Raw genomic sequence first — 19,360 nt, forward strand, 5'->3', positions numbered from 1 at the left:
ACGGTGGCATGCCTCTGAAGATGCTGGCCATAGATGCAAGCAAAAAGTTAGGAGCAAAAATTACCAGACCACGGCCATGAAGCCCAGAAAACCCAAAACAGCCAGTTACCATTCATTGCTAGCAATGCACCATCATCCAGAGTAAATAAATAAGGAGTGCCCATAATGTTCAACTTCACACATTTAAAATTGCCCTTCTTGAGCAGCAATTCCAGCTTGTGAATCCAGCAAAAACGTCAATCAGGCTGGAGAAAGCCCCCCCCCCCCCCCCCGGCTCCCCAGGTAACGCCTATTTTGGCCTCTTATGTGAGCCAGTGGATATTCTGAGCAGGTATCCGGAGTCAGGATGGACAGGAGGCAATTAATTAATACTGAGCCCAGACAAGACGGCCTGGGATCTCCTGCCCTGTGAGCCTACCTGCCAGTTGAGATAAACTAGCAATTTCCATGCACAGGTTCATTTGGAAGCGGCTTAATTCTTCTCATAAACCAAAGGGTCTTATAAATAATCCTTGAATATTATGTATTGCAAACAGCTACTACTTTTGCTTTGATGGCAAAATGGCTGGGGAACATTTCTTGTGAAGGACTGGCAAGCGCTCTCAGTTATAAGCTAAATGGCTGACTCAGTCCGAAACGTGGCTCCAGCCACATGTCTCAAATATTCATGTTCCACTAGAGCAAGGGTCTACAAACTCTGGCTCTCCAGATGTTCACGGACTACAATTCCCATCAGCCCCTGCCAACATGGGAAGTGTAGTCTGTGAACATCTGGAGAGCCAGAGTTTGAAGACCCCTGCACTAGAGCAGCGGTGTGGCCAGATACTTACAGAAGCAGAGGAAGAGCGTGTCCACACACATGGCATATACGCTGAAAAACCCATGGGCAATGAGATAGGAGCCAACGACCACAGTCTACAAGAGAAAACAAACAGTGGTTTCACAGCCACAATGCAACTCTCCCAACAACTGTGAACCAGAACTAACAGGGAAGTTGTGCCCTCTCCACATCTAGCAGCAATCGTTCCAAGGAGATAAATAAAAGCTTGATGAAAAGCCAGTATGAATTTTCCTGAAAATTAAAGTTTACTTGGCCACATCTCCCCTCCCTCATTCATCAGTAAATGATACATCCAGGAGAGAGACCCCCTGGTGGGAAGAAATCTCCTCCAAAAAGGAAGCGTCAGCTCTCAAACACTGCAGGAGGAATGCCGACCAGCTACAGCTATAGAATACCAACCAGAATTGGAACCCAGTAGTAGTTGAGGGGTGGTGCCGAGTCTTGAATGAGTTTTATCCTCTGGGTGAAAAAGAAGAAAGCAAGAATGCCTAAAAAGGAAAGAAAGAAATATTGCTTTTTCCTGATAAACCTTCCATCTAAAAGTTGGGGTATAAAACTCCTGTGTGGGTTTGTGGGTGTGCATCTCTTGTCTCATACATATTTCAAACATGTCTGGAGACCTCTCCATTCCTCCCCATCAAAGCCTCCCTTAGATCTGTGTTCTGAATTGACCCAGGAATAGAGGGCAATTTATGGCTTGCAAGTGGCTGTCCAGAAGCAACTGAGGTGGCCCGAGGGGTAACAGGGGTAGGGAAAAGGACACAGACACACAACACATTGGAAAGGAGTCTCCAAATTTGAAAAAGGTCTTACCAACACTTCCTACAATCAAGAGTTTGCCAAGAAAGAGCAGAAAGTCTGTGACTTTATCCAGAACAGCCACCCTGAAAAGTGCGAGACAGCAAAGAGTAACGCTCTGACCCATTTTCTGAGAATGTCCCAGCTATATACCACAAGGGGCTCCTGTGTAGTCACATATTCCCCTTCCTAAGCCAACTTCAACCCATACACACAAGGGACCTACTTAACATGCAGATGTGACAATCCCATGGCATATAGGACGTCTGTAACTTTACCAGGAATAGCTACCCTGAAACGGTTCCAATTTCTGGAATTAAAACTTCAGCTTGCTTGGAAGAGAAAAGAGTCCAGAGCACATGCGCTGAGCCAATGGTGGCTGGCTGGTGGTGAACACGTGAAGCTGCTTAAACCGAATCAGACTATGGGTCCATCAAGATCAGACTGGCAGCAGCTCTCTTGGGGTCTTTCCCATCTCCTACTAGCTGGTCCTTTCAACTAGCCATGAAGACGCAGGTCAGCAAGACCGACATTCTGCGAGGTCTGTGGTTTAGGACAGCGATGGTTCCACTCTAGCTATTCCCCCTACCCTACCCTACCCTACACTTCCCTTCCCTTTTCTCTTCCCCTTCCTCTCCTCCTTTTCCTTCCCCCGCCCCCTTGTTGCTCTTTCAACTAGAAATGACACAAGTCGAACTTGGGCCCTTCCGCATGCCCAGGAAAGGCTGAACCACTAAGCCATGATCCCTCCCCTAACATGGAATGACCCAGAATGGACCGTTCCATTTGGGCCACCCCCTGCCCCTCCCTGCGGTCAGTGGGAAGAACAACTGATCATACCCTATGAGGAAAAGTAGTGCTGTCAAAGCTGCAGCTGTCCAGTCCACAAGCAGCTCAGCCAGGGAAGACCTGCTAAGCCCCTGGATTAAAGAAACTGACCCGCAGCAACCCAACGGCAGCTCATTGGCAGGTCCTCACCTGATGATGTTCCTCATGAGCAGGGAAAAGGCATTCCTTGCAGAAGTGCAGAAGTTGGTGCCATAAATGGCAATCTGGGGAGAATCACCCAAAACACAAACATTATGCCAGACAAGGGGCAGCAGTATTTTAAGATGCTTTGGAGGGTTTGGTTCTCAGAGACTCTCAGAGCAGGTTACTCCGAGTTAGATAACTCATAGTCATTTGATTAATGCCAGTGCTATCACCGAGGGTCCTTGGCTGGGGGAAACATATATCTTGCCTCCCCTCTCCTTATCACGCCCCAACTTGAACAAATCAGGCCAGCCTTGACTTCACTCACGGGAATCCCGCTTCTCACAGCAGCCAGCCAGGTTCCCGCATAAAATGGGACCTTCTTTGGGATCACAAGTGAGGGCATGAACTCTGCAGGCCAATCACAAAATAATCAAAATACACAACATGCAGGACTTAGAAGACTGGCCCATAATTAAGAACATGGATCAGACCAGAGTCCATCTAGTCCAGCTCTCTGCTACTCGCAGTGGCCCACCAGGTGCCTTTGGGAGCTCACATGCAGGAGGTGAAAGCAATGGCCTTCTGCTGCTGCTGCTCCTGAGCACCTGGTCTGCTAAGGCATTTGCAACCCTGGGTAGACTCAAAAAAAGAGGATCCAAGATTGAGGTACAGCCATAAATCTGTCCAAGCCTCCCTTTAAAAGCTATCCAGGTTAGTGGCCATCACCCACCTCCCTCTGTAAGGCAGCATCTTCCAAACACCAGTCACCACGTTGCGTGAAGAAGTGTTTCCTTTTATTGGGGATCCCAATTCTTCCCCCCAGCATTTCAATGTATGCGCCCCTGAGTTGTAATAGTATTGTGAGAAAGAGAGAAAAATTTCTCTGTCAACATTTTCTACCCCATGCATAATTTTATAGACTTCAATCATACCCCCCCCCTCAGACGTCTCCCTCTCCAAATTAAAAAAGAGTCCCCAAATGCTGCAGCCTCTCCTCGCATAAGGAAGGTGCTCCAGTCCCTCAATCATCCTCGCTTGCCCTTCTCTGCACTTCTTTTTTTTCTATCTCTTCGACATCACTTTTTGAGAATATGGTGACCAGAGACTAGAAACCACATAGTACTCCAGAAGTGAGGTCACACCACTGCTTTATATATAAGGCATGACAATCTTTGCAGTTTTATTCTCAGTTCCTTTTCTAATTATCCCCAGCATAGAGTTTGCCTTTTTCACAGCTGCCATGCATTGAGTTGACATTCCCATGGAACTATCAACTAAGACTTCCGCAATCCCTTTCACTGGTCTGTGACTGATAAAGCGCTGGACCCCTGTAGCATGTGTGTATGTGAAGTTTGGATTTTTTGCCCCTATGTGCATCACTTTACATTTTGCTACACTGAACTTCATTTGCCATTTCTTAGCCCACTCACCTAATTTATCAAGGTCGGCTTGGAGCTCTTCGCAATCCTTTGTGGTTCTCACCACCCTACATAATTTGGTATCATCTGCAAACTTGGCCACCATGCTACCCACCCCTACTTTCAGATCATTTATGATTACGTTAAAAAGCACTGGTCCCAAAACAGATCCTTGGGGGATACATCTCTCCATTGTGAGAATTTCCCATTTACATCCACTCTTTGTTTCCTGTTCCTCAACCAGTTTTTAATCCATAGGAGGACTTCCCCTCTTATTCCTTGATTGCTAGGTTTTCTCAATAGTCTCTGGTGAGAAACTTTGTCAAAAGCCTTTTGGAAATCCAAGTAGACAATGTCCACTGGTTCCCCCTTATCCACATGCCTGTTTACAGAGAACTAGTAAGTTTGTAAGACAGGACTTGCCTCTGCAAAAGCCATGCTGACTCTTCCTCAGCAGGTCTTGCTTTTTTACATGTTTTATCATTTTATCTTTAATGATACATTCTACTAATTTACCAGGAACAGATGTCAAACTGACTGGCCTGTAATTTCCCGGGTCCCCCCTAGATCCTTTCTTAAAGATTGGTGTGACATTGGCCATCTTCCAGTCTTCAGGGATGGAGCCTGATTTCAGGGATACCGTATAAACTCATGTATAAGCCGACTAGTATAAGTTTCAAAGGCACCTAATTTTACTACTTGAAACCACCTGGGGAAACGTGATCCGGCTCCTGTATGAAGCTTCACAGGTGGGAAGCCAGGAAGAAGAGGGAGCTCCTTATTTGGGCAGTGACTCCCCCTATTGTCATTGCCCAAATAAGGAGCTCCCTCCACCTCCCGGCTGCCTGGGCTTCCTCAAACCCAGTTTTTTTCCAGTTTATATGGGGATAGTTAAATTACCCATTACCACTACATTTTTGTTTTTGTTGGCCTGTCTAATTTCTTTTTCCATCTCAGAATCCTCCTGTGCACTTTGGTCAGGGGGACGTTAATATATTCCTAATATTAAACTATCCTTCACACCTGGTATTGACATCCACAGTGATTCTGTAGGGGAACCAGCTCCCCTTACATTGTCTATTTTATGTGACACTATGCTCTCTTTTATGTAAAGGGCAACTCCACCCCCAATGCGCCCTGTCCTATACTTCCTGTAGAGTCTGTAACCTGGTATAACAGCATCCCACTGGTTCTCCTCATTCCACCATGTCTCTGTAATGCCCACTATATCAAAGTCCTCCTGCAAAACTCTGTACTCCCGTGCTTTCTCCCCTACCATATTAGGTCAAGGCTTCTACTATTAGCATACAGAGACACCTGTTATACCCCTGTCTCTGTCCTTAACCTGCGCGATTGCCATTAGCTTTGCCCTCAAGTCTTTTGTAGACACTATCCCTTGTCACATGCACATTGCTATGTTCCTCGCTTGTATGTGGTTGATTTAGAAAAACCTCCCTCTCTGCCTGAATTCCCATAGATACTGTATTCCGAACCAAAGTCACCTCAGCTCCTGTTGGCTTTCCCCCAGGGATCAGTTTAAACGCTGTTCTGCCACCTTTTTAATGTTGAGCGCCAGCAGCCTGGTTCCTCTTTGGTTAAGATGAAGCCTGTCCCTTTTGTACAGGCCTGCCTTGTCCAAAAAGGTTCCCCAGTTCCTGACAAAGCTGAAACACTCTGCCTTACACCACCTTCTCATCCACACATTGAGACCCTGTATCTCCGCTTGCCTAGCTCGCCCTGCGCGTGGAACAGGTAGCATTTCGGAGAATGCCACCTTGGGGGTCCTGGACTTCAACCTGTTTCCTAACAGCCTAAATTTAGCTTCCAGAACCTCCCGGCTACATTTCCCCATGTCGCTGGTGCCAATGTGGACCACAACATTGCGCTTCCTTGCATCAGCAATGCACCAACAAGTAATATGTATGCCCAGATGTCAACGTTTTCTTATTCCTAGAAACATCAGGTTTCGCATTCCCTAGTTCACAAAAAGCCACCTTCTAAGAGAGAAAGGCTACCTGCTCTGACAGGTTTAGAACATGGCACACATGTCTGTTTTCTAACTGTTAATGGCTTTGGTATGGTCCATGAATCGTACGTGCACTTGAGATCCCAAGGCACACTTCAAATCACATCACATCCTATAGTAAAAGAGTCTTCTACATTTTCCCTTCCATCTCACAACCTGCTAATTTCCTCCATTGTCTGCAAGGCAAGTGAGAAATTTGTTCAACCTGATTGTCATGGAAGAATTTGACTCCCAGCAAATATCTGAATAATTGAAATTGTGGTAGGCTGCTATTTTTACTAAACTGCTCTCAGAAATTAACAACACATGTGGTTCCAGTAAACTGGAAACAGAGCATCATAGAACCCTTCTATATAAAGGGTAACATTGCAGACCCAAATTATCATTCCAGTCATCTTTTAAACATAGCATCCAAAATATATACTCAATACTTGCCTGTTAAGCTTGAAGTCTGGGCTATACAATCAAATCTCTTTAACCCAGAACAAGCCAGCTTTTGAAAAGGCCGCAGTACAAGAGCTCACTGTTTAGTATTGAAGACTCTTATTGAAAAATACACTAAGAAACTTAAAAGTCAACTATTTGGACTATTTGTAGTTTTCGTGGATCTTTCCCTCAGACTTTGATATCAACTGACTGCTCTAGGTTATGGAACAAACTAAAATAGTATTTCCTACCTATCCATCCCATATGATACTAGACATAATAAAACAATAAAATGTGTCTTTGAAATGTATAATTCTCTTTGAAGCACCTGGGAGGCAGCAGCCACCTTTACTCCTGATGCCACGTCTGTCCTGCTAGACTATACTGTGGATGAATCCTCTCCCATGATATATGGCACTTGGCTTGTCTGAACCATCCTGCATTCCCAGTTCATCTCCGGAGCAGGCAATGAAAAAAGGCATCAAATCTCTCTGCATGGTTCCATGGCACTTTCCACACTGGCCCCAGACAGCTATTATTAAGATCCAGCTCATCTTGACTTGTGGGTACCAGTGCTGAACTGAGGAACTCCAAAATCACAGACACCAGATGGACATCCTCCAAGGCTCATCACACATTCTAAGGATGAGGCACACCTACCACACTGCCATAGAAGCACTTCCCACGTTTACTTTGATGGGCAGACATTTGGAAGCCAAAACTGCTTTGAAACATAAATTACAATTGAAGAACCATGATAAAATAAAGTTGGTCAAGGGCAAAGCTAACTGGTTGGGAAGCGGCCTCCGCAGATATCTTGAATACCTTCACGATCTGCAATAATTCCCTAGATGATCTACAAAAGTCGAGGTCCTCACCATAATGTAGGCGTTTCTGTTCAAGAACTTGATGAATTTCTCCAGGCACCAGAAACAGCATTTGAGGCAGGCCAAGAGGAACTTAGCAAACTTGTTATCAGCAGCTAATAAAGAAAAAGCAACATGAGAGATGAGTTGTTTTCCTTCTTTGTCCAACTGGCCAAGGCCAGTTCACATATTCACAAATAATTTATTTGTGTAAAACATTTATTAGCCACTTTTCCTCCTTACAGAGCTCAAGGCAGCTTGCAAAGACACAGAATAAAACCAAATTTTAAAACTGCAACTTAAGATAGCCTGTCCTAAATAAAAATGTCTTCAACTGTCTCATTAAGATCAAAAGCACAGGGGCTGGGCATGCCTCTCTGGGAGGTTGTGCCACTGAAAATGCCCTCTCTTGTGTCCCTGTAGCATGGCCTCTCGTTCAGACTGAGCTTCTGTTAGCTCCTGGCTGCACTCACTGAAATGGGCAAACTGCTGGCTAAACAGTAGACTGGGTTTAACTCTGGCCTCCTCAGTTCTTTTTGGGGACTTTTCATTCAACCAGTTTGCCAGCCAGAACTACTGACTCAACACTAGAGCCTGCCAAAACAGGAAAACAGAAAGGCTTGGCTTTGGCGCCTGGTCATATTTTCAGCATAGTATTAGTATTTCCAATCCATGCGCCTAGATATAGTTCTCTTTCCCATATTTCCGTGTCCCTTTCTGACCTCCTTTTCCTGCCCCAAATCAGCTTCTTGACAAAAATTTTCAGAAAATACAAAATCTGAAGCCCTGAAGTCTAATTGCTGTGAAAAATCTACGCAAATTTCACTGATTTCTGTAATGAGAGGTTTTGGAGAACAATTTGATTTTATTTGGAGGGCTAACAGCACCTCTTTGGGCAGCTGTATCCTTCACCAGCAACCAAGGAATCTCAAAGTGTTCCTGTTGGAGGAGAACATGAAAGATGCAGAAAGAGCCCCAAGTGGGCATCTCCAGTAAGCCAATCAGATAACATGTAACTTGGAAACTTAGGGAGACAGGAGGACTCCCATTCCCTTCACGCCACTTGGGCCCGGCAACTCCCAGCTAGTAAGAGAAGAACAGAAGCCACCTCCCCATTTCAGTATTTTCCCCACAGGATACCCTTCCCCAATCTGTACCTTTTAACCTGTGATCCAAGTACTCCAGAAGGACCCGAATGACCTGGACAAGAGCAAGAATCAAAGACCCAAAAGCCAATGAGCCCGTATGATACCTGCCCAGGGAGAAAGCAGGAGCAGAGAACCCAATGTCAACGGCAGTTCTTGGCTAAAGGCAGTGGAACCCACAAAGCTCTCTCTGGAAAACATGAAGTTGGCCTGCCTGGCAAAGACAGTCTGGTCAGCCTAACAGGAGGGCATGTTGGGACTCTACCAAAAGCAACCCGGGCCCTGCAGAGCCTGCCTCAGTTCTGCAGGCCAGCAAGTCTGAGACGTTCCACCAGGCCTGTGGCTGAGGACAATGACAGTTCCACTCTATTCTCCCAACCTTCACTTCCCTTCACTTCTTTCCCTTCCCCCTCCCCCCACCCTCCCACCCAGTTTTCCTTCATTTATTTGTAGGGGTGCCACCTAGAATTCTGAATTTTAAAATTAATATTGGAAATGATTTAGACTGATCTGTATGTTGCACAGTGCATTGACTTTAAACTGTATGTACTTTATTGATATGTTAGTTGACTTCAGTTGGGAAAGGGTGGAATAAAACTCAATCAATAAATAAAAAGGCATAATTGGTCAACATTTTTTAATTTGTCAATATTTCTGAGGTTCCAATTTGAACTCCAGACCACCCCATGACAACATCTGATGAGCCTCAACCAGAGCCAGGGCCTTTTCTGCCCTGGCACCAGTCTGGTGGAACTCTTTGTCAGCTGACACCAGGGCCCTGCGGTACCTTAAACTGTTCCATAGGGCATACAAGACAGAGGTGTTCACCCGGGTTTTTGGTTGTGGCAGATCTTAAGTCTGTTCTATTCCATGTTGCCGGCCTCCCAGATCTTGTAGCTCTTCCTCCCCATCCTGATTTGTAAGAATGGGAATGTGTGGTGGGATGGGGTTGGAGGTGTGTCGTAGGCTGTCGGGGTCCTTGAATACCTGGCTAATCACCGAGTACTGTTTTAATGAATGAGTTTTAATTTATGTATTGGAATTGTGTCTTGATGTTTTAAGATATGTGTGTAAACTGCCCTGAGCCTGGTTTAGGCTGGGAAAGAGCAGGGTATAAATATAATAATAAACTAATACCCGTTTCCCTAACCTGTCAAGGTGTACTCTGGCAGTGAAATGTCCCATCTCCTCAGGCTCCTCACCTGAGTGCTCGGCCAAAGGAAGAGAAGATGGGGAATGCTGGCATATCATCCGGTTTCTTAAAGGCCCAATAGTAGGAAGCAAAGGCCCCGGCCAGGGTGACCTGGCCCAGAGCAATGACAAAGTTGGCTAGCCAGAAGAACATGAAGACATTGTAGATCTGGAAGATGATGAGGTACTTGTGGTAGGCGGTCTCCCCACCATAGAAGGCAAAGAGGCAACGGGCATCTGGGCACTGTTTGGCGATGTTGGAGGTGTTGAAGGTCTAGAAAGGGGAAAGAATTGGAAATTTTCATGAACACACACGTAAGTGGCTAATACTGAATTGGACAACTGATCCACCAAAGTCAGTCTTGTCTACTCCAACCGGCAGCAGTTCTCCAAGGTGTCAGGTGGAGACCCTTCACATTACCTACTACCTGTTCCTTTAAACTGAAGACAGCGAGGATTGAACCTGGAACCTTTGGTATGCCAAACAGATGCTCTAATACTAATACTATGCTGAAAATACAGCCGTCACATCGTCATTCATAATGCCACAATTGTTACTTCCTGTCAGAATCCCAAAAACTGAAACAAACTCATGTATAAAAACAGTAGTTTATTGAGTATTGAGGATCTTCTCTGGTCATGCCAGAACTGAGGTTTGCCCGCACAAAACCCAGTAGTTAAAGCAGCTTGCACCCCCCCATCCTGGGAAAGTGCGTCCAAAAGGAACTGTGAAAGAGATAACGGTAGAGATGGCCAGGCACTGACCTTGAGCAGCACCTGGTACAGTATAACATCATTCAGCAGACAGTTGAAAGTCAGTTAGAAATGCAATTAACCCATTCCTCCACCCGCAGCATACAGAAAGCAGCAATAGCAAAACCCCCATAATAACAGGCCTCCTGACACTTCCCCTCAATACTGGGTCAATATTACAAAGCCAAAAAACAAAATGAAACAAAAATGGACACGTATTCCCTGATGTCAGATTGGTGGTTCCCAAGCTTGTTGCACAAATCTGCCTTTTTCCAGACCTCTCCAGACAATCAGCCATATTTCTACCTTCTCATCAGGGCAGGCAGATCATGGAAAAAGGAGGACTTGTCCTTAGTACCATAATCCTTGATGGGAGGGATAAAAGTAATGGAGAAGGGGGATGATAAGAAGAAGGGGAAGAGGATGCCAGCTCCCGGCAACACATCCAAGCCAGAATTCTCCTTCTAGTAATTTTGGCTACCTCCTCCCTTGGCCCAATCCACTCCATCCCTGAGGATGCATTCCGATGGCTCCCTTAATTTGAGGAGACAGAAGTGATTGTAAGACAGTCCAGATGTGTAGCTTTAATCATAGTATGACTCACGACCAAGTGGTCTTTCTTTTAATCTCTGAAGATAAATGTCACCTTCTGAATTTGGGGCATAAAGGTTACTGCTCCTGAGTCAATCTCAAAGCAAAGGTGCCACGAATTATGCATTGATTATCATCCTGTGTTTGATCCACGCGGCAGCAGACCAGAGCAGGAGTCCCGGCTGGTCTCCCACGCAGGCCCTGAAGCAAACCAAATCTGCTTCACCCCAACAAGGCTAACATAGCATGTGTCTCTTCTAACTATCCCAAGGGTCTGACCTACAGCCACCTGCCTCCCCTCTCGCAAGCCTAAGTGTTGCCTTCTGATCCTGCTTAGTCCAAACTCCTAGAAGCTCACAGAGGCTTCTAAATGGAGTTATCCCACTTGGGCAACAAACTTGGGAGGCTGAGCGTGTAGTTTTCTCAAGGCCGTCCAGTGTGTGTTCCATGTTTGAACAAGATTTTTTGGGCTTAAACCCAACAGGCAAACCACTGGAGGACAAGAGTTCTTCCATTAGACAGAGCTGTGCAGTGACTGGAGTGTGGGACTAGCTTCATGGGTGAACCTGGGCCAAGCCCTCGCTTCCTCCCTCTCGGTCTGCTCAGATTGATGTTGTGGAGATAAAACTGAAGAAGAGAACTATGTTGGAAACTGCTCTGGTTCCCCACTGGAGTAAGAAGAGGGGTAGATAAAATAAATGACGTTCACTCTTACACCCTATCCTACATCTCTAGGTTTGCAGGTTGAGGCAACCATGGGTTTCCACCAGTTTGGTCTCCCCCCACCCAATTCTTCTTTCTTCCTGTTAGGAACTAGGGTGCCTTTGGACTTAGAAATATTTTAGTTGTTTTTAGATTATCTAAGAACATAAGAACATAAGAACAAGACAGCTGGATCAGACCAAAGTCCATCTAGACCAGCTCTCTGCTACTCGCAGTGGCCCACCAGGTGCCTTTGGGAGCTCACATGTAGGATGTATCTGAATGGGCCTTCATTAAGTGCTGTTGCTCCCATCACCTGGACTGTTACAAGGCATTTGCAATCTCAGATCAAGGAGGATCAAGATTGGTAGCCATAAATCGACTTCTCCTCCATAAATCAGTCCAAGCCCCTTTTAAAGCTATCCAGGTTAGTGGCCATCACCACCTCCTGTGGCAGCATATTCCAAACACCAATCAAACGTTGCGTGAAGAAGTGTTTCCTTTTATTAGTCCTAATTCTTCCCCCCAGCATTTTCTGGCAATGAATGCCCCTGGTTTCTAGTATTGTGAGAAAGAGAGAAAAATGTCTCTCTGTCAACATTTTCTACCCCATGCATAATTTTGTAGACTTCAATCATATCCCCCCTCAGACGTCTCCTCTCCAAACTAAAGAGTCCCAAATGCTGCAGCCTCTCCTCATAGGGAAGCGTGCCTCCAGTCCCTCAATCATCCTCATTGCCCTTCTCTGCACTTTTTTCTATCTCCTCAATATCCTTTTTTGAGATGCGACGATTTCAGAACTGGACACTACAACATGCGGTCGCACTCCACTGCTTTTAGAGTATATAAGGGCATGACAATCTTTGCAGCTTTTATTCTCAATTCCTTTTCTAATGATCCCCAGCACAGAGTTTTGCCTTTTTTCACAAGGCTGTTATGCATTGAGTTGATATTCCCATGGAACTATCTAACTAAGACGCTTAAATCCCTTTCTCCTGGTCTTTGCACTGATAGCATCTGACCTCCTTGTAAGGCGCAGTATGTGAAGTTTTCTGATTTTTTTGCCCATATGTGCATCACTTGTCTTACATTTTACATTGAACTGCATTTGCCATTTCCTGAGCTCCACTCACCTAATCTTATCAAGGTCTCAAGTTGGAGCTCTTTCGCAATCCTTTATGCGGTTCTCACCACTCCTACTATAATTTGGTATCATCTGCAAATCTTGGCCACCACGCTTACCCACCCCCCTTTACTTCCAGGTCATTTGCATGAATAGGTTAAAGAGCACTGGTCCCAAAACGGATCCCCTTGGGGACACCCATACTCCCGACATCTCTCCATTGTGAGAACTTCCCATTTACACTCCACTCTTTGTTTCCTGTTTCTCAACCAGTTTTTTAATCCATAGAGTGACTTCTCCTCTTATTCCCTTTCCATTGCTGAGTTTTCTCAATAGTCTCTTGGGTGAGGAACTTTGTCAAAAGCCTTTTGGAAATCCAAGTAGGACAATGTCCACTGGTTCCCTCCTTTGGTCCACAATGTGTCTGCTTTACAACCCTCAAAAGAACTCTAGTAAAGTTTGTAAGACAGGATTTGCTCTCAGTAAAAGCCATGCTGACTCTTCCCTCAGCAGGTCTCTGCTTTTCTACATGTTTTATAATTTTATCTTTTAATGATACATTCTACTAATTTACTTCAGGAACAGATGTCAAACTGACTGGCTCTGTAATTTCCCGGGTCCCCTCTCTAGATCCTTTCTTAAAGATTGGTGTGACATTGGCCATCTTCCAGTCTTCAGGGATGGAGCCTGATTTCAGGGATAAGTTGCATATTAAAGTGAGAAGATCAGCAATTTCATGCTTGAGCTCTTTAAGAACTCTTGGGTGAATGCAATCTGGGCCAGGGGATTTGGTAACATTTAGTTTATCAATGGCTGCCAGAACTTCTTCCCTCATGTCTACCATCATTATCTTCGCTAGTTCCTCTGATTCTACTTCCTAAGAAGCTTCTTTCTGGTTCAGGTGCAGGAATTTTCCTCACCTCCTCTTGGGTGAAGACAGATGCAAAGAATTCATTCAGCTATCTATTATTAAATATGTATGATTTTACATATTATTTATGTATTATTAAGTATGTTGGGAGCCATCCTGAGCCCGTTAAAGGAAAGGTTGCATACAAGAAAGAACAACTACCACCACCGCTAAATACCATGGTTTGAAAATCAAGATTCAGCAACTATAGCACAAACCAGTTGAGGTCACCTCACTGGTAATCGGCACCCTGTGGGCCTTCCCAGAAACACTCAGGCAGCATTTGAGACATCTTCAAATCAACAAAATTGACCTCTGTCATAAGAACATAAGAACAAGCCAGCTGGATCAGACCAAAGTCCATCTAGTCCAGCTCTCTGCTACTCGCAGTGGCCCACCAGGTGCCTTTGGTAGCTCACATGTAGGATGTGAACGCAATGGCCTTCTGCGGCTGTTGCTCCCGATCACCTGGTCTGTTAAGGCATTTGCAATCTCAGATCAAAGAGGATCAAGATTGGTAGCCATAAATCGACTTCTCCTCCATAAATCTGTCCAAGCCCCCTTAAAGCTATAAAGGTTTGTGGCTCTTCATCACCACCTCCTGTGGCAGCATATTCCAAACACTCCACTATCACTAATGCTATGCGTGAAGAAGTGTTTCCTTTTATTAGTCCTAATTCTTCCCCCCAGCATTTTCAATGAATGCCCCCTGGTTCTAGTATTGTGAGAAAGAGAGAAAAATGTCTCTCTGTCAACATTTTCTACCCCATGCATAATTTTGTAGACTTCAATCATATCCCCCCTCAGCCGCCTCCTCTCCAAAGATCCTCCTCTCCTCCTCTCCATATCCCCCCTCAGCCGCCTCCTCTCCTACTGTCAGATTCAGTAGGCAGCCCTGCTGGGACCTGAATGATTATGACACGGATACATGACAACGTCCGAGGCCTCCGGGTGGAGCTCAAATGGTAATGAAAGGCCAGCAACACAAACAGAGCTACCTTATCCTGGTCCAGGGGTCTGCAACCTGCAGCTCTCCAGATGTTCAAGGACTACAATTCCCATCAGCCCCTGCCAGCATGACCAATAAGCAGGGCAGGGGCTGATGGGATTTGTAGTCCATGAACATCTGGAGAGCCACAGGTTGCAGACCCCTGTCCTGGTCCCTTCAAGGTTAGCACGGTCTACTCTAACCAGCAACAGCTCTGCAGGTTCTCAGGCTGAGGTCTTTGGCGTCATCTACTAACTCACCTTTCAATTGGAGATGCTGAGAATCGAACCTGGGACATTCTGCACACAAAGCAGAGGCTCCACCGTGGAGTCCCAACCCCTCTCCAACACCAATAATTCTGAACATGCAGTTCTTGAACTTTCTTTAATTCGGTATGTTTGATCTGTTACTATTTTTGAGATAGTTCCTCACCTCCGGGTTGCACGTTGTCCTCGTGTAGTTGCACTGCGTCTCATTAAATACCTTGTAGATGGCTTCGTTTGAGGTAGACAAAAACCTGGAAGCAGTTAAGGGGCTCTACCTGGCTGAAATGCACCACCCATCTCTGCCTTGGAGGACCAGGCAATGAGGTATTTCATAGCCATCCCCTGTGATTCGCCTTGCCAAGAGAGAACTGTGGAAGGATACACAGCTGTGCTAGCCCAGTAGGCAATACAGAGGCACACCAGGAAGAAAGTGAAGAGGGGAAATAACAGAGATGTCATGATGTGACCAACAGCCCTGCAGGGGAAATGAAGAGAGAAGAGCACATCAGTTACTCTAAATATCTCGTCCTTCCCAGCAAGAGCAACACCCTGCTTTTATCTCATACTTCTGATATCAAGATGGCGGCCACTTGACAAACGGTAATGGGAGGCGCCAGATTGATCCAGAAGAGATGGCTTGGCAAAGGGTGACGAGAATTTGCTCGGGAGGCGCTAGATTGGAGCTGACCAGATTGGGGTCGCCTGAGCCAGCCAGATCCAGAAAACGGCAAATTCTCACAGGCTTCTTAATAGGATACAGGATCACGATCCCATCGCAACAGGGCAGCAATAGCAAGCCAAACTCACCTGCTGGCTTCCCGGATCAATGCTATGGCGATGAGGATCCTCTTGCGCAAGAAGATGAGCAAAAGGATGATGACCACCTCTGTGATGCAAAGGATGATCACTAGGCAAGAAAGAGAAAAGCATCCTGAGAACAACACACCGGTGCCGCTGGAGTGCTGGGTGCGCCTCCTTTTTAACTCTGATTCTACTATTATTTCTCTAATGTTTACAATAAGGGTGTCGAGCATGTGGCCCGAGGTCTGGATCTGGCCCCTTGAGAATGGCTTGCCAGGCCCTTGAGCCACCTGAGGGCAACCCCTCCCCGCACTGCCAATCGGGAGCAAGAGGGAGTTGCCTCGGCTGCCTGGGGGACCGGATAAGCCTCTTCAAGGCACCCACGCTCCTGCTGCAGGCTCACCAGTCCAGGCATCCCCCCCCCCCGCCAGCTGAGGCAGCCACCCCATCAGGGGCGTAATGCCCATCTCCTTAGCAAAGAATGGGGGATGGGGCACCCCCTTTGAGGGTCCATAACTTTGGACCCCCTAAACCAAACTGCACCAAACTTGGGGGGTCCCATCAGGACAGTCTCCAGATGATACCCTGAAATTTTGGTGTCGATATATCCAAAACTGCACCCCCTGCAGGAACATCCCAGAAATTTGCCCAAGAATCTTTGTTCTGCATTGAGTTTTCTGAATTGCTGTCAATGGGGGCTGCAGGCTGGGGACATTTCTGAAGGCACAGTCTCAAAACTTTCAGGGTCTCATCAGGAGACTGCCCTGATGATGCCCCCCAGGTTTGGTGCAGTTTGGCTCAGGGGGCCAAAGTTATGGTCCCTCAAAACTGTAGCCCCCATGTCCTATTAGCTCTCATTGGAAACAATGGGGGATGGGGCACCCCCTTTGGGAGTCCATAACTTTGGACTCTTTGAACCAAACCTCACCAAACTAAGGAGGCAGCATAAGAGCAGTCTCCTGATGATACCCTGAAATTTTGGTGCTGATATGTCTAAAAATGCACCCCCTGCAGGCAACAATGTCGTGGTGAAAAAAATTTTTTTTGTCGTGGTGGAGTGGCCGCCCATGGGGGGGGGGGGCATCCAACTCAGGTTTTGCCCAGGGCTACAGTTTGCCTTGTTACGCCCCTGCACCCCATCCCCAGGGCACAGCCCGTGAAGTTATCAGCCTCCCTGGCTTGCAGGGCACAGGTCCTCTGGATGGGTCAGCCATAACAAACAAAAGATAAACAGAACAGGGTATCTTTAGACTCATTGTTTTTGGCACCTGCAACAGCCATCTTCAACAGCACAAAATGCAGAATTTTAGGTGCAGAGTTTCAAGAAATCGACGTCGCAGCCAGGAAAACCTGTTTCCTCGTATACCTGGGAATTTTGCCATCTCTTGACTACCCAGCATCTTAGTTCCATCACCTCATCCAGGGGTCGGCAACCTTCACTATCAAAGGAGCCATTTCTGCACCCCCGCACACCAACACAGACGTTGTCTGGCACTGCAAAACACATTTGAACCTTATAATGAAGGTAACACAGCCTATTCAGTCTAAATTTGCTGATCAACATGACAATTAGGTCTCACTGAGCATTCATTAGTTTGTTTTACCACATGTGGCTACAGTCTGCAGTGGACTGATGATGATTATTTGGTACCTCAACTTTGCATTTCCACTCCCATGTTCTTTGCATTCATGAACAGCCTGTGAGCCATAATAACGACAGACAGACTGACCAACAGTGCAGTCAAAACAACACTGGCAGTGGCTTCCTTATGCAGTACACAATAAAGAAATTTCCCTGCACAAAACACACTAATTGTAACCAACACATGTTGCTTTAAAAGGGAATTAAACAAGCTAATGAAGAGGTACACTATGTCAGCAAAGCAGAGCCTCCAGGTTAGGAGGCAGCATACCTTGGAGCATCAACTACTGAAGAAATGCTGCAAGGGAAGGCTGTTGCCTTTAATTTTGCAAATGAGGGATTCCTAGATGTAACTGGACAAGGAGGCTTTTCTTACTTATTGCCAATCCTATTTGCATACAAGCCTTGAAAAGGGCAAGGGAGCAAATGACAAAAACCACACCAAAGGACAAATACCTCCGTGCCGCCCTCAAGCCCCGGTCCCCTTTACGCCTCAAGCCCAGCCCTTTCCCCACTGTTGCTACCTCAACAAGCTTCTCAATCTACAGATACCAATACCAACCACCCCCCTATCAGCAGAGTTTAAAGCGGAGTCACTCTGGTAAGATGAGAAGTCTATAGTAGTCTTCTTGCACTCACTGCAACCTTCTATCACACTTGGAAAAGAATACTCTCCATGCAAGATGTTCTTTCCATAGGAAGGTTTTACTTTAGCAGTTGCAAGGTTACACAAGTCTATTCTATACAAGACTATCAAACTACACAGAACTCTTTAGAAAGAACAAAGTTCGACACACACTGAACTTAAACTCAGACTCTATATCAACTTAGCATATACAAAGCATACATCCAACTGGATACTTTTCCCCGCCCACGCAACAGCCTCTCATTGGTCTAGAACAGGGGTAGGGAACCTGCGGCTCTCCAGATGTTCAGGAACTACAATTCCCATCAGCCCCTACCAGCATGGCCAATTGGCCATGCTGACAGAGGCTGATGGGAATTGTAGTTCCTGAACATCTGGAGAGCCGCAGGTTCCCTACCCCTGGTCTAGAATTACAGTTGAATTCACCAATCATGTTAAAGGTCAATCTTTGCTACTTTCCCCCCAAGACTGACTGTCTCCGTCCTCTGGGTTTTGCAAACTTCTGCTAACTTAGAAGATGACCTTTATGTGAACCTTTACTCTTTTTTAATATATCATGACACCCCAGGCCCGGCAGATGCCTCCCCTTCCGCTGAGCTCTCCTTTCTGGCTACCTCTCCTTCTGTCTCCCTGGCCCTTTTTCCCTTGGCCCTGATGGCCTCACTTACCATTTGGGCAAAGTTGCACATTCTCCAGCCAGCTTGGGTTCATGGGGATTGCACTGGACCCACCCAGAAGGGAGGGTGCGGGGGCTGTGGCCAGCAGGGGTGGTGGAGGCAACCAGCCCTTCAGCATGGACATGGCACCCTCCTCCTCTCTGGCACTTCTGCCTGACTCACGGGGGCGAGAAGAAGCAGAGCACAAGCATGCAGACGCTGACGGCCCACAGAACTGGCAGTGAGCGGGCGGGAGGACACCGTGTCCTTCCTCGGAACCACAGTGGAGGGTGGGAGAGAGAAGGACTGCCAGCTGTCATGGGTGCAGCCCACTGTAAGGTTGTGTTTTAATTTCAGTCAAGCAGCTCAACCTTGGGAGGATTCCTTTAGCTGGGCTGTGTGCCCAGGACTGCTGATATCGTTAACCTTGCTTTCTGTCTGTGTGAGAACCAACGTCTCAGTCTGGGATTGTTTACTTTATGCTTTAGGCGGGAGAAATAGTTCTTAAAAGCAGCTACACATCTGGGGAAAGGTCAGAATCTGCATTTCCTGTATTGTGCATCATGGAAGTTTAAGAATTAAAGAACTGCTAAAGT

At 46.3% G+C, this 19,360-nt stretch overlaps 1 protein-coding gene across 3 annotated transcripts in view; it reads right to left on the reverse strand.

Annotated features, from left to right (window-relative positions):
• SLC44A2 (solute carrier family 44 member 2) overlaps positions 1 to 19,360 on the reverse strand; it is an 84,960-nt gene that overhangs the window by 14,180 nt on the left and 51,420 nt on the right. For all 3 annotated transcript variants that reach the window (XM_048502845.1, XM_048502843.1, XM_048502844.1), the window contains exons 12-21: positions 15,827 to 15,926; positions 15,402 to 15,494; positions 15,186 to 15,270; positions 9,698 to 9,960; positions 8,508 to 8,602; positions 7,363 to 7,466; positions 2,618 to 2,691; positions 1,655 to 1,725; positions 1,241 to 1,329; positions 831 to 915 (exon numbers count right to left, since the gene is read on the reverse strand). In XM_048502845.1, the coding sequence (XP_048358802.1) occupies positions 831 to 915; positions 1,241 to 1,329; positions 1,655 to 1,725; positions 2,618 to 2,691; positions 7,363 to 7,466; positions 8,508 to 8,602; positions 9,698 to 9,960; positions 15,186 to 15,270; positions 15,402 to 15,494; positions 15,827 to 15,926 (1,059 nt within the window). The remainder of the gene's footprint in view (positions 1 to 830; positions 916 to 1,240; positions 1,330 to 1,654; positions 1,726 to 2,617; positions 2,692 to 7,362; positions 7,467 to 8,507; positions 8,603 to 9,697; positions 9,961 to 15,185; positions 15,271 to 15,401; positions 15,495 to 15,826; positions 15,927 to 19,360) is intronic.

Source organism: Sphaerodactylus townsendi, linkage group LG07, assembly GCF_021028975.2.
Source record: "Sphaerodactylus townsendi isolate TG3544 linkage group LG07, MPM_Stown_v2.3, whole genome shotgun sequence".
In the NCBI taxonomy this organism is placed as follows: Eukaryota; Metazoa; Chordata; class Lepidosauria; order Squamata; family Sphaerodactylidae; genus Sphaerodactylus; species Sphaerodactylus townsendi.